This window comes from Schistocerca serialis, chromosome 2 (genome assembly GCF_023864345.2).
Source record: "Schistocerca serialis cubense isolate TAMUIC-IGC-003099 chromosome 2, iqSchSeri2.2, whole genome shotgun sequence".
Lineage (NCBI taxonomy): Eukaryota > Metazoa > Arthropoda > Insecta > Orthoptera > Acrididae > Schistocerca > Schistocerca serialis.
In genome coordinates this window covers 743,267,822-743,284,187 of record NC_064639.1, presented here as the reverse complement: position 1 = coordinate 743,284,187, position 16,366 = coordinate 743,267,822, and the positions used below count along the sequence as shown (strand labels likewise).

The 16,366-nt window shown below is 44.3% G+C and overlaps 1 protein-coding gene across 1 annotated transcript in view; it reads left to right on the top strand.

The window, feature by feature from the left end:
- Window positions 1-16,366, top strand: part of LOC126457949 (uncharacterized) — a 55,727-nt gene that overhangs the window by 28,664 nt on the left and 10,697 nt on the right. The window contains exons 4-5 of the mRNA XM_050094680.1: window positions 6,814-7,089; window positions 12,559-12,765. Coding sequence (XP_049950637.1) covers window positions 6,814-7,089; window positions 12,559-12,765 — 483 coding nt within the window. The remainder of the gene's footprint in view (window positions 1-6,813; window positions 7,090-12,558; window positions 12,766-16,366) is intronic.

Sequence of the window (16,366 nt, the reverse complement as noted above, 5' to 3'; positions counted from 1 at the left end):
GCCCACTATCGTACTTTAAAACGTACTTGAGAGTCATCAACAAAGTGCCTGAAACAAACTGCAGGCTCACAAAAGGTGCATTCGGGGAAAGCAATATCTGGAAAATCCTCAAAAACACATTATTGTGCTGCGGGATCAAGACAGCTGTTTATAAATATAAAATTCATTCTTATTACCAAAGTCACTGGCGAAAGTCCTTGTAGAGTATGTTAGCCTTCTCGGATGTGTCTTAACTTGGATGCCACAATATTGAAATTGTTCCAAGCATTTATGACTTCGTTCAGTTTTGCTTCACATAAACGACAACACTGTATACATGTCAGCTACTTGCTAAGGTAACTGACTCACTGACGTGTTAACCTCTCCTCTAAGACTGCAAGCACTGTTACGTACAAACCAAGGGCAACACAATCACACGCCATCAAAGGCGTGGTTAGAAATTTGAGTTGGTCTCTCTACAGTTATGTGAACACTAATTCCTGTTCGAGCTGAGAGGTGTTCCTTGTTAGTGGCCGGTCATGTTCGTGACAGAGCACCCAGCTGATTTAAAAATGCAGCAAAATGGATAGTGTACAACGCTTTTACATTACGCGTGGCTGGAGCTAACTAAGAATAACGACTATCGTATAGTAGGTACTAGACGAAGGCTCGGTTACAGTGCTGTTACACTACGTTAATGGAACAGAGATCCGCTTCTTCAAAGTGTTCTGTAGGCTCGACGAGAAAGGGCACGTCATACTCTCACAGCCAGTGAGAACATTTCATATGGACGCTTCATTGTTTCCTGGGCATTAAAATCTGTTAAAACATTAGTGCTTATTTATAAGCTCAATACTGAAACAAAAATGCAAGTATTAAACATAATGATGACATTATAATGGACTTCATGTTCCTAAATAACTCTTCAAGAGTGATATATTACTTTTGGCCGGAAGGTCCACACCAAGAAAGAGCGAGAGTGAAGTCTATTTTTGAACACTGTCTGTTCATTTAAAGTCAATTTCGGGTATTTGTTGAGGTCATCATAAATCTGGATCCCTTTCAAAATATTCATGAGACGCACCGTATCAGCTCTGCGTAATATATGCAATATTTCATCAGCGACTTGGTTGTCCCCATGCAGCCGGCAGCTGTGGACGAGCGGCTCTAGGCGCTTCAGTCTGGAATCGCGTGACCGCTACGGTCACAGGTTCGACTCCTGCCTCGGGCCTGGATGTGTGTGATGTCAAAATTGGTTCAAATGGCTCTGAGCACTATGGGACTCAACATCTGAGGTCATTAGTCCCCTAGACTTAGAACTACTTAAACCTAAGGACATCACACACATCCATGCCCGAGGCAGGATTCGAACCTGCGACCGTAGCAGCAGCGCGGTTCCGAACTGGGGCGCTTGGAACCGCACGGCCACCGCGGCCGGCCGTGTGTGATGTCCTTGGGTTAGTTAGGTTTAAGTGGTTCAGTGTTCTAGGGGACTGACGACCTCAGATGTTAAGTCCCATAGTGCTCAGAGCCATTTGAACCAATTTGTCACCATGCAGGTGAAAAATGGAGAAACGCAGCTCTTGCTAGGAATAATGCGTTTCCTTAAATTTGTGTTAAGTGATCTGTCCGTCTGTCGAATGTAGAAAGTGTCACATGTGTCACACTTGATTCTGTAAATTCCGATAGGGTAAACAGTTTATGCTTGTGTGTGGCGTACGGGATTATCTCACCTAAAGAGTTGCTCGACCGGAAACTAATATCCACTCTCGCATTGTAGAACAAGCGTGACATTTTGTCAGATATTTTGCTATATTAGGTGGGTAGAACGTACCTTAGTTTTTCTTTGCATTCTGATGCCCGACAAGGCGTAATTTCTTTACCAAAACCCATCTTCTTGTGATCATTTTTTTTTAATTTACTGGTGGATCATGCTGTTCACGTATCTGTTTCCAACAGTGACGCCATTCAGTATGAAAATGCCTCCTCAATCTCTTCTTGATTTAACGATCAACCTACAGCTTCATGATGCACTCTCAAAGATCCTGAAAGAATTTGGTTTGGAATGCACTCCGCGGTCCACGATGTAATAAAATTGTGTGTGCTTACGCAAATTAATTGTAACCGTATTCAGCAAACCGTTTACACAGTTCGCACAGTCTTGTTTTTGATTATATTCGTCTACCCTGCAACGTGTCTGGTGGGAGGGTCATGTGGGAACAGCTGTAATAGACTTCTGCCCCGGAATATTCTACTGCACAGAACCAACCTTCAGGTACACCACTGCGAAACTCAACGTAACCGAAGAGTTGTAAGCATATGATTTGGCGCCATGGCAGTGAAAACTGAAGTTGACACAATATACACTCCTGGAAATTGAAATAAGAACACCGTGAATTCATTGTCCCAGGAAGGGGAAACTTTATTGACACATTCCTGGGGTCAGATACATCACATGATCACACTGACAGAACCACAGGCACATAGACACAAGCAACAGAGCATGCACAATGTCGGCACTAGTACAGTGTATATCCACCTTTCGCAGCAATGCAGGCTGCTATTCTCCCATGGAGACGATCGTAGAGATGCTGGATGTAGTCCTGTGGAACGGCTTGCCATGCCATTTCCACCTGACGCCTCAGTTGGACCAGCGTTCGTGCTGGACGTGCAGACCGCGTTAGACGACGCTTCATCCAGTCCCAAACATGCTCAATGGGGGACAGATCCGGAGATCTTGCTGGCCAGGGTAGTTGACTTACACCTTCTAGAGCACGTTGGGTGGCACGGGATACATGCGGACGTGCATTGTCCTGCTGGAACAGCAAGTTCCCTTGCCGGTCTAGGAATGGTAGAACGATGGGTTCGATGACGGTTTGGATGTACCGTGCACTATTCAGTGTCCCCTCGACGATCACCAGTGGTGTACGGCCAGTGTAGGAGATCGCTCCCCACACCATGATGCCGGGTGTTGGCCCTGTGTGCCTCGGTCGTATGCAGTCCTGATTGTGGCGCTCACCTGCACGGCGCCAAACACGCATACGACCATTATTGGCACCAAGGCAGAAGCGACTCTCATCGCTGAAGACGACACGTCTCCATTCGTCCCTCCATTCACGCCTGTCGCGACACCACTGGAGGCGGGCTGCACGATGTTGGGGCGTGAGCGGAAGACGGCCTAACGGTGTGCGGGACCGTAGCCCAGCTTCATGGAGACGGTTGCGAATGGTCCTCGCCGATACCCCAGGAGCAACAGTGTCCCTAATTTGCTGGGAAGTGGCGGTGCGGTCCCCTACGGCACTGCGTAGGATCGTACGGTCTTGGCGTGCATCCGTGCGTCGCTGCGGTCCGGTCCCAGGTCGACGGGCACGTGCACCTTCCGCCGACCACTGGCGACAACATCGATGTACTGTGGAGACCTCACGCCCCACGTGTTGAGCAATTCGGCGGTACGTCCACCCGGCCTCCCGCATGCCCACTATACGCCCTCGCTCAAAGTCCGTCAACTGCACATACGGTTCACGTCCACGCTGTCGCGGCATGCTACCAGTGGTAAAGACTGCGATGGAGCTCCGTATGCCACGGCAAACTGGCTGACACTGACGGCGGCGGTGCACAAATGCTGCGCAGCTAGCGCCATTCGACGGCCAACACCGCGGTTCCTGGTGTGTCCGCTGTGCCGTGCGTGTGATCATTGCTTGTACAGCCCTCTCGCAGTGTCCGGAGGAAGTATGGTGGGTCTGACACACCAGTGTCAATGTGTTCTTTTTTCCATTTCCAGGAGTATATTACACTCCCAAGGAACTCCTATTATCTCCCACATAAATGAACCAAATTAGTAGACGATCACGGGACGGTATCTTCTGGAATAAGAGATGAAGCTAAACAAAATATCAAGAGTGACGTCATACATAAACAGAAGTAAAAAACATTCAGTCCAAGTTCTTTATGAAATAAAGTACTGTAGATACTGATGTACATTCGACCAAGTTGGGGAGAGGGTGGAGTAATTTACTGTGCCAGCTACTTTAAATATGGATACTGCTATCCGACTTAATCTATTTCAGTTGATAATGGCTGTTAACTACAATGCCGCAAGGTAGCACGATGCGCGAACAGTGAACAGCGACTGCTGGTATTTCAAAGGTTCCTAATGCGCCAAAGCTGCAAAAAGGTACCATACACCTGAAGGAGTCTGCAACGCTGCGGCCAGCGGTCCTGCACGTTGACTCCAACGGTGGGCCTCAGTCTCTTTTCCTCTTCCCAGTATCTGCGACCGTGTCTCCAGATCAAACTCAAAGCCGTGATGTAACAAGAAATCCAGGCTCTCCACCGAATATATGATCTGTCACACCTCGCGCCCGAAGCACCGATGTTTTTCTCTATCACTTCACAATCATTTCTAAAAATCACTACACTTAGGATACTCTCGAGAAGCCAGAACTACCAATCGAAATGCGGCAGCGCTTCTGTGCGCCAATAGCAGAATTCTTCTCTCTCAGTACTGCCTTCCTGCACAAAATGGGCGATTACCTGTCCTACAATCCTACAATTTTCTGCGACAGAAACAAACGCCGTCCAGTACGTCACTGTGCTCGGGTGGACAACAACTTTGCGTGGCGTATAAAACACCCAATGGCTATTTGGCCGGCCGCTGTGGCCGAGCGGCTCTAGGCGCTTCAGCCCGTAACCGCGGTGCTCCTACCGTCGCAGGTTCGAATCCTGCCTCGGGTATGGATGTGTGTGATATCCTTACGTTAATTAGGTTTAAGTAGTTCTAAGTCTAGGGGACTGATGACCTGAGATGTTAAGTCCCATAGTGCTTAGAGCCATATCCGCCAGTCTATCATCCTCTGCGTAAAAGCAGCGACTGAGTCTCCCAGGCCTGCCCGACATAACCGCCCGTGCCGCTTCCTGGTTCTCTGAACTGACAGCAATACAGTGGTCTTTTGGTAAGTCCAGCTGGTTAACTACTCATTTCCCAGGTGCAGTTGTATCTGTCCAACAAAACCTTCTATCAAACACAAACACAGTGCCGTCATTTAAAAAGTACCCTCTTTCATGAACATGAGATTTGTCACTGTGACTTTCTAACCAATATAAATGTCCAAATTACACTACTGGGCATTAAAATTGCTATCCCAAGAAGAAATGCAGATGATAAACAGGTATTCATTGGTCAAATATATTATACTATAACTGACATGTGATTACATTTTTACGCAAGTCGGGTGCATAGATCCTGGGAAATCAGTACCCAGAACAACCACCTCTGACCGTAATAACGGGCTTGATACTCCTGGGCATTGAGTCAAACAGAGCTTGGATGGCACGTACAGGTACAGCTGCACATGCAGCATCAACACGATAGCACAGTTCATCAAGAGTAGCGACTGGCGTATTGTGACGAGCCAGTTGCTCGGCCACCATTGACCAGACGTTTTCAATTGGTGAGAGATCTGGAGAATGTGCTGGCCAGGGCAGCAGTCGAACATTTTCTGTATTCAGAAATTCGCGTATAGGACCTGCAACATGCGGTCGTTCATTGTCTTGCGGAAATGTATGGTTTCGCAGGAATCGAATGAAGGGTAGAGACACGGGTCGTAACACATCTGAAATGTAACGTCCACTATTCAAAGTGCCGTCGATGCGAGTAAGAGGTGACCGGGACGTGTAACCAGTGGCACCCCATACCATCACGACAGGTGATACGCCAGTACGGCGATGACGAATACACGCTTCCAATTTGCGTTCACCGCGATGTCGCCAAACACGGTTGCGACCATCATGATGATGTAAAGCGAACCTGGATTCATCCGAAAAAATGACGTTTTGCAATTCGTGCACTCAGGTTCGTCGTTGAGTACACCATCGCAGGCGCTCCTGTGTGTCATGCAGCGTCAAGGGTAACCGCAGCCATGGTCTCCGAGCTGATAGTCCATGCTGCTGCAAACGTCGTCGAACTGTTCGTGCAGATGGTTGTTGTCTTGCAAACGTCCCCATCTGTTGACTCAGGGACTGAGACGTGGCTGCACGATCCGTTACAGCCATGCGGATAAGATGCCTGTCGTCTCGACTGCTAGTGATACGAGGCCGTTGGGATCCAGCACGGCGTTCCGTATTACCCTCCTGAACCCACCGATTCCATATTCTGCTAACGGCCATTGTATCTCGACCTACGCGAGCAGCAATGTCGCGATACGATAAACAGCAATCGCGATAGGCTACAATTCGACCTTTATCAAAGTCGGAAACGTGATGGTACGCATTTCCCCCCTTATACGAGGCATCAAAACAACGTTTGACCAGGCAACGCCGGTCAACTGCTGTTTGTGTATGGGAAATCGGTTGGAAACTTTCCTCACGTCAGCACGTTGTAGGTGTTGCCACCGACGGCAACCTTGTGTGAATGTTCTGAAAAGCTAATCATTTGCATATCACAGAATCTTCTTCCTGTCGGTTAAATTCCGCGTCTGTAGCACGTCATCTTCGTGGTGTAGCAATTTTAATGACCAGTAGTGTACTTATGTCTGCATGAACTGAATAATTAAACTAATAGAAATGCGAGTCCAAAGCACTTTCCGTTCTCCAACCTTATTGGCATTACCCTTCAAATTTTGTCGAAATGAAGCTACACTGCGCGGCAGTGAATCCCACTTCCAATCATGTTCGCTAAATATTTATTTATATGTAGTCGAAAATAAGTCGGTCGGACGACTCACTCAATGGGCAATGGTTCACTAGTTTTCTTGCGGTAAGTGCTCATTCAGATCAAAAATGCCATCGGCTCTTTTAGATACGACAGCAAGTGACGAGGGCTCTGTCTGTCAACAGCGCGGTACGGCTCTGTGGAGGCCGGGTACGTCGTGAACCCCGGCGAGAAGAAGAGCGGCTACAGGTCGCTGTACCGGCTGTACCGCACCAGCCGCCACTGGCTGGACGCCGCACAGTCCTGCTCGAGGGACGGCGGCCACCTGGCCGTGCCGGGCACCCAGGCCGAGCTGGACTTCATGGCGGACCAGCTGAGGCGACACGGCGGCGGCCGCACCACCGGCGCCATGCTGGGGGTGCGCAGAGCTGCCGGCGAGAAGCCCTTCCTCTCCGTCACAGGTCTGCACTACGTCCCACAAACCAAGAGAAACACCGTACAAACAGCAGCTTCACAAATTGTTACCGTTGCAACACATGGTTGTAGACTGCAGTTCGTACGAAATCTGGCACGAGGAAAGTTTCATATTGCCCTGCTTCCCGGTCGATATCTTGAAGAAGGAAGATCCCTTATCATTTAGCTACAATATAGCAGGTCAGCAACTGGAAGCAGTTAATTCCATTAATTATCTGGGAGTTCGCATTAGGAGTGATTTAAAATGGAATGATCATATAAAGTTGATCGTCAGTAAAGCAGATGCCAGACTGAGATTTATTGGAAGAATCCTAAAGAAATGCAATCCGAAAACAAAGGAAGCAGGTTACAGTACGCTTGTTCGCCCACTGCTTGAATACTGCTCATCAGTATGGGATCCGTACCAGATAGGGTTGATAGAAGAGATAGAGAATATCCAACGGAGAGCAGCGCGCTTCGTTACAGGATCATTTAGTAATCACGAAAGCGTTACGGAGGTGACAGATAAACTCCAGTGGAAGACTCTGCAGGAGAGACGCTCAGTAGCTCGGTACGGGCTTTTGTTGAAGTTTCGAGAACATATCTTTACCGAGGAGTCAAGCACTATAATGCTCCCTCCTACGTATATCTCGCGAAGAGGCCATGAAGATAAAATCAGAGAGAATAGAGCCCACACAGAGGCATACCGACAATCCTTCTTTCCACGAACAATACGAGAGTGGAATAGAAGGGAGAACCGATAGAGGTACTCAAGGTACCCTCCGCCACACACGATCAGGTGGCTTGCGGAGTATGGATGTAGATATAGATTTAGAAGATATCTCACCAGTTAAGTGTCGAGAGGGATCGATGGTTCTGCGCCATACCGAGATATCATCATCACATACTCAGGTACAGTGAAGTTCACTTTTGAAAAGCAACTTCCTAAACTATCTTGGCACTTACAACTTACTTCAGGAAAAACGTTGCTATACTCGAAATTTGTCTTGTTGGTGAATGCTGAAATTATAGCGTAAAGGGAGACCAAATAACTCATTGGAGTAAATGAAACGATGAATTTACAATAATGGTGACGCAGAGTAAAAGTAATCTATCGCACACAACTAATGAGAAACTCTCGATTGGAAACAGGATTCAAGCTGAAAATGATGCATAATAAGAGACGAACTAATACAACAGGATGGTAATGGACAAACACCCTTAGAAGCATTGAAATAAAAATAGTTTAACGGTATGAGGTGATGTGGAACTTTTACAGTAGTCAGGAGTCGCATTTCTCAATAATACAAATAAGCCTTCACAGAACAATGATATCTAAATATGTTTTCAATAATAGCACGACTCCCGCAGTTTAAAGATCTGATTCACGCTGCTGGTAGTCGGCACTATTGCTCTTGTCTGGTGTTATCGTCTTTAAATTTCACGACAGTTAAATATAAATGTCGTGTGACTAGGGCCTCCCGTCAGGGAGACCGTTCGCCGGGTGCAAGTCTTTCGATTTCACGCCACTTCGGTGACTTTCGCGGCGATGGGGATGAAGTGATGATGATTAGGACAACGCAACACCCAGTCCCTGACCGGAGAAAATCTCCGACCCATCCGAGAATCGGACCTGGGCCCTTAGGAGTGACATTCTGTCGCGCTGATCACTCAGCTACCGGGGGCGGACTTACGCCAGTTGGTCTACGTTGTAAGTGACATTTCTGTTCTTTGTGCAAACGATGGTAAAACTATAGACACCTCAAACAAAAAGAAAGAGAAATCATGCCTTTATAATTAGGAATTACACAACGGTATTTAAACTAAAAGCCCCTGATACGATGACAAAGAGGTTCCCTGCAGAATCTGCGAAGAAAGGAAGATGATCAAAGGATACCATGCCACTCCATGGTACTAGAGGGAGCCAAAAGGGCAAAAACTGTAGAGGAGTGCATAGTTCGGAATATATGTAACAAATGTTTGACAATACTGAGTCTAAAATGCTATTCAAAGATGAAGAGGTTAGCACAGGTTACTAGAAAGTCGCGTATAGAATATTAGACTGGCCAGAAAACTGTTGTGATCCTTAGGAAGATAAGCCTAATGTTAAATTTAAAAGATGTAATATGTTTTCTGTCATACAAAATGTACTAATTTTGGCTTACATTTGACAGCTCAGTTATTGATCAGATAATATTTTTTGAAAACTGATCAAACAGTAGTCAGACGTGAAGGACTATTTACTAGTGTGCAGAATGAGATTTTAACTCTGCAGCGTAGTGTGCGCTGATATGAAACTTTGTGGCAGATTAAAACTGTGTGCCGGACCGAGACTCGAAGTCGGAACCTTTGCCTTTCGCGGGCAAGTGCTCTACCTACTGAGCTACCCAAGCAAGACTCGCAATCTGTCCTCACAGCTTCAGTTCTGCCAGTACCTCGTCTCCTACTAGTGTGGTTCGAGACTCCTGGACATCAGACTTAATACAGTTTGAGCCATGTATCTTCAACACCAGTACTATTTCACAAACAGTTCAAGATATCGGATCAATATTTTCGCCAATTGACAGTATTCGATAACTTCGTTGCAATGATACAATAATTCTAGTGCCGTTCTAGTGCTACCCTTCAACTTTACCGTATTTTCCGATGTATTTTACAACAGTTTAAGTGTACTAACAGGCAATAAAGGCCCAACGGTACCTACCGGCCGCCGTGTCGTGTCATCCTCAGCCCATAGACGTCACTGGATGCGGATTTGGAGGGGCATGTGGTCAGCACACCGCTCTCCCGGCCATATGTCAGTTTTCAAGATCGGAGTCGCTACTTATCAGTCAAGTGGCTCCTTAGTTTGCCTCACAAGGGATGAGCGCCCCCCGCTTGCCAACAGCACTCGGCTGACCGGATGGTCACCCATACAAGTGCTAGCCCAGCCCGACAACTTCGGAGATTTGACGGGAACCGGTGTTACCACTGCGGTAAGCCCGTTGGCAGTTTAAGTGTAGGCACTGACAATTTTATACCGCTCTTCCCTCAGTTTCAAAAGCTATCAAAGGCTTTAGGAAAAATTTATTTAAAAAGGCTTTATTGCTTAGTATAACATGTATATAGTGTTGCAGTCTTAACCAACCAATAAATACTTTCATCTCAGCGTGGTAATATAAGAATGTGGGTGTATCCTGATGCAAATACTTTTTAACTTCCAAACTTGTTGCAGCAAAATACCGCCAATTTAAGCCAGCCTTCCTATTCTAAAACTTAACATCGTTACATTACATTACGAAAAATGTCACTATGTATTGTTCTGTTTGGTTTCACATACATATGCAAATTATCTTAGAGTACCTTTTACTTAAAAGTCATTGTTTTTTTTAAATTGATGTTGTGGTTTTTCGACAAGCAACATAACGTCTCCAAAGTATGAGCAATTGTCGTTAACAGATATGACAATATGAACTAAAAAACATGCGTATTATGAAAATTAAATTTGTGGCTTCATTATCAGATAATTATGATATGTTCTATGTTAGAACGTATGATTTCTCATACTCGCATTATCTGATTGACTTCAGTTGCACCGAAAATCAAGGTAGAGGTAAGAACATTCACTTTAGCAGTAATTTAAATGTTAAACCTCATGAGAAGTTTCCTCTGTTGTTGCAAAACACTTAACTATAATTTAGAACTATTATTAGGAAAGTTTTAGAAGCGTCGTAGGTAAATATTGATGTGTTCATATTCCTCTTCTGTCGAAAATCAACACCTGTTTAAATACGTAGCCTATTTATTCCCGTGACTCTATTTTCGAATAAAAATGATTCAGCAAATGATGCATTGATTGAGGAAGGCTAAGTCACACTTAAAATGGCCTAATGGCAAAAGGTCACAAACTCGACATTCCACACAAGCAAGTGAATAACATGCTAAGTTTTAGGATCATTAAAAGAAGGAACAAGTTTCTGAGGAGGTTGTAACGTTCGTTTTGCAGTCATGCTTGAGATCTTGCAGTGTGAATACGTGGGGCAGTAGGTCGCTTCTTCAGGGCGTTGAAATTACTTCAGGGATTGAGTCATGGACTTGTGATGTTCGCATGTGTCGCTAGCGAATAGTCTGAAATAGTTTCAACATGTGGACTATGAATATATGGCATTAGGCGATCTTATCTGAGTCTAAAAACGTTACTACCGCGATTTTTAAGAGTGATCTGCACTTAGAATTAAACATTTCGCAATCGCTGATCTTTGAATTAAGACATGCGCTGCACGAAATTCCATTATTTCCGCATGTTTTATTCGAAAGTTTACTCGAATGTGAGATAAAGTTCCGTTTCATTTCAGCTCTCACTCAAAGAGTTATTATTTCATCGATGAAAAGTTATTGACTGTGATAATTGTTATTTCAATTGGAATAAATTCACTTCTCTTAAAATTTAAAACTATCTGAGTTCTGAACATTATTTTCACCAGAAATTCCTGGTTTCATTCATCCGAACTTTCTAACTTGGTTTGTATAGGGGTAATGTATCATACGTGTCGGTTGGCCTCCTGGATTGTAACGTAGCCAATACTTAAGAAGCCAGCCAGGCCTATATGAAATGATCTTCCGATGTACAATTTTATTAGTCTGCAAGCTTGCGTGCTTTGCTATGTGCATAGCCGGTGTCTCTATTTAAGTTATTTTCACAGAGTCAGATTTCAACTGCTTCTCTGATTACAAACCCCTTTAGGTGGATGCGTTAGCAAGTATTATCGTTTGTTCAAACAAAATCTTATGTTGATTTAACAGACTGTGCTCTGCCATTACAAATGTACTTACATATATATATATATATATATATATATATATATATATATATATATATATATATATATATATATATCTGGAAACCAACAGAACAAAAATAATAACGTTTTTCTTAATGAAATCCTACAGGTATTAATTTTCGTATTTTACAATAAAGAAGCCCGCTGGAGATCGCGGTATCTCGCTGCAACTAGTTTTGGTGATCGCAACATAGAAGTGCTAGCCGAAGACGGATCCATTCTCTTATTTTGTTCAGACAGACATGACCTAAGAAAAGAAGAGTTAAACTTAAAGAAATACTTGTTATTTTAGTACCTTCAGCAGTTTGGGACACAACCAGAGCGTTCAGTTTCCTTGAAACACCCTAATTTTGGAACAGTTACCATCTGATCACCAGCAACTTCACAACTTGTGTTGCCTGTATCCATGAGGAGCAGATTCTGATAAAGAATATATATACTGTAGGAGACGCTGAGCTGAGGTAGTTGCTGTCATTGACAGTAAAAAAAATTAGCAAAAGACTTTTTCCTCACTTGGCACCAAATGTAGGAGCAGATCATCTTTAAAGTTTCTCGCTTTACCAGCAATATGCTAGATTTTGTAACAGCTCAGAAATTATTTAGTCCAGTTGTAAGGAGACTACCTTTAAACAGTTTGATAAATGTGTGTCTTGGCAGGGGAAGATGTTGAAACGGTGTTGTCTGGGAACTGGCCGCCTGGGACGCCACAGTCGGTTCCACGCCAGCAGTGTCTGGAGCTGCAGATCAAGGGACCACAGGCGGCCGCTCTCCGGAGCCGCGACTGCGGCCAACCTGCCGCCTACTTCTGCGAAAGACCCCTTAGCGCGCCCGTCAACTCCAAATACAGTTTCGTCGCCGGTCTCGGTAAGCAGTCGAGTCTTTTTTCATTCTCGCTGTCTGCACTTTGTTTGCTGCTGAACGTGTGTATCTTTATAGGACGGCTGATTTTATGCTTTGTTGACGCAGAACACCAGAAATAATCAAAGAAGTGATTTTTGCAACAGACATCTCATAAGACAAGTTGTAGAATAAGTATTACACGCTTGTTTTCATTTTCCGATAGCCACCACCACTCAACATAATCATCATCATTATCACCATCATCATCATCATCATCGTCAGCATCTGCTTAATCCATTGTATTTTACTATTAGTGTTATTATTGTTACTGGCTGAAGAAGACCTTCAGTCGGTCTTTTCTCCTTTTGTTTTCTGTATCGCTGGAAAGACGAAAGCGTACACCTTTCCGTGCGAGCTCTGATTTCTGACATTTTGATGCGATGATCATTTCTCCCTACGTAGGTGGGCGCCAACGAATTATTCTCACAGAATATCGCCAGCTACGCCCAGCCGCCGCCCTCTCACCGCCACTGTCACACAATTATAAGAACGACATTCCTTGAACTCTTCCGATATCGTATTGTTGCTCTGCTTTCCTGCCGCGAGACTTTGGGGAATGCCCGGCCACAGATGATAGAGGCCGAAACCTTACCTCTGGATACGTATGCTGCCGTGGACTATATCGTGCGGAACACTAATGGAACTTGCACCTATTATTACCCAGTGTCACGAATTGTATCCTGTAGTTGGCGCCGAACTTCAGGGCTCAGGTCAGTCTATTTTGTTTTCTTGTGCCCATTTATTTCCTGTGGAGACAATGTTCCATCGATTTAAGTTATATTAGTGTTTGATGACCAGAACGTATACAGTATGTAAAAGTATATACTTACTGTTGTGGGTTGCAGCATCAGCATAATTAGACACCCTATGAGTCACAGTAAAGTAAGAACACAAAGCTACATTGTCCAGTACCATTAGTGTGACCACCTGTCAAGACCTTTCGCAGCACGGAAAACTGCAAAACGTGCAGAAAGAGCGTGAGTGAGATTCTGGAATGTACCGACAGCAGTGTGGATCCATGTCGACTCCAGTGCCATAGGCAGCTGCGCTTGGTTTCTCAGTTGAAAATCCACCGTCCGAATAGCACAATGAATGTGGTTCCACAGATTCTCGATTGGATGAAAATCTGGAGAGTTTAGTAACGATGGAAATATGGTAAACTCATCCTGATATTTTTCAAACTTCCGTAGCAGTGGGACACGTTGCATTGTCCAGCTGGTAGATGCCATCTTGCCGAGGAAAAATAAATTACATGTAGAGCTGGAGAGGGCCCTCAAGCATGGGAGCATAACAGTGTTGAATCTTTGTGTCTTCCAAAATGACGAGATCACCAAGAGAATACCCTCCAGCTTGAACCCTTCCGACTACTGTGCAGGGTGTTTGTTTCCAGACGCTTCATGCCGTACACGCCAGTAGTCATTTGTCCGATGGAAAATAAAACTTGAATCATCTGAAAAGGACCGGTGTCGGCATTATGTGGACGCCCAGTTGCGGGACTGGCGTGCAGATCCAGCCTTCGTCGCAGATGAGCAGCAGTCAGTATGGGTCTATGAACCAGGCACCTGCTGCGGAAGTCCGTATGCAGCAACGTTCGCTGAACGTCCTTGAGGAGGCACTTGGTTAATCTGGGAACTGAGTTGGTCAACAGTTCAACGTCCTTTCGCCTGTACATATTACTGCAGCCGTCGTTCACCCCTATCTTTTATTCGATATTGCAGTGCCTGTGTTATACTGAATTAAGACGCAAAGTTTTTCGAGCATGCATGCATGTCCGAAGGAGCAGGGCTGATGCGACTACAGCCGTTATGAAACGCATGAAATGTATTCGCAGTTGCGAATATGGGCTACCATCAGCTACGTAATAGAATGAAGACGACGAAAATTTGTGGCGACTGGGACTATAACCCAGATCTCCCGATTATCCCGTGTGGTCTATTTACCATTTGGCACCACGCACGTCCAGACACAAACACTTCCGTATGTCGTGAACCAGATGTCCACAACCTGTCATCTACATGCATTATGTATATTCCCGTACAGGGGAGGTATTTTTATATATGTATATCCCTTGAATTAAATCCAATATTGGGGATGATGAATGTCAAACAATATTGCTTCTAGCGTTTGTAAGTAGTAAACTGTGTACTAAATGAAGCAGATAATCTGTCTAACTCTTAGAGACTAAATGAGAAAATGTGGTTTCATAAGATGATAGTTTTAAAGTATGTGCACCAAATAATTGATGCTCTTTTCCTTAACTCCGTAGAAAACAACTTAGAGGTTCATAGTGTGATTGTGTGAGAGATTTGCTGTAATATTTAGTTTTAGGTCACCTAGTAAGCACAATGATAACACTGGATTTTACAGAATTATTATGAACTGCATTTCGTCATCTCTCTTTATTTAGTTGAACTTACGACTCTGAACTGAATAGTAATCTTAAGTCCGCGTGGCACCCGAAGGTGGAGAAATAACAATGCAGCTATTTAGGAACTGGCGATTAGTGCTCAAGTAAACCAAAAGCTTTTAAAAGAATTAAACATCAACACGCATATCTGGAGAAACCTGACGGGCACGCGTGGAGTACAGAGCTATTGTCGGAATGCACAGAACTCCTTGTCACACCCAGACAAAGAATGTTATAGTATGAATATGTTTGTACGCAACAGGAACGCTGCTATTTTCCACATTAATTATTCGCATTTTGTACGGTTACATTTTCCCAAAGAAGGGTACAGTGCACACACAGTATCACAAGCTGAGACCGGTTACCTCTCAGACGTAATTGAACATTTCCAGATTGTAGAGGATACCTTCCATTTTTTGTTAATATTTTCTACCTTATCTCTGGTGCTCATCATTATTGTCAGTGCAAGAAAATATGTACGTTGACTTATTTTCAGTTCATTGATCTCCAAAAGCCATGAATTGATTTTGGAATGCGGTAAATATTGCTGATAGTATTCATTGTTATTTCCATGATGGAAAAGTCAAAAATCCCTACCGCTAACTGAAACTGCCGAAAGTTCGCATTTTAAATAATAATCTTAGATTGAGGAAGAAAACAGGGACACTGCTTAAACCGTACTGTCATTAAATAAATGCGTTTCAACTCTGTTAATAGTACGTCTTTATATATACGGCGTTTTTAAGAAAAGTGTCAGTTAATCCTACTGGAGCTGTCACTGGTGGAAACTATAAGAAGAGTCTTATGACTACATGTGCAGAAAAACTCACTGAAATGTAGCCAATTTTATTTGTGTTCAGAACGGTCTGTTTTCCGTGGTGTAGCTTTCCTTCTTGCTGCTCGATCTTTGTTCGTTTTAAGGGGATGAAATCTTAGTTCACCTCATTACATGAATGAATAAGAAGAGTTACTTAACCGGAGACTGTTCTTTGGAACAGGAGGGCGTGCAATATTTATAACTGTCATTGACCACGAAAGCATCACTTGATGCACACGATCACAAACTGTTCTCTTGAAGTATAATGTTCGTCTTTAACTAAAGTAGTCTACATGTTCATCTGAAACTTCAGTCACTGTTCCTTCAATATGTTGTTGGCT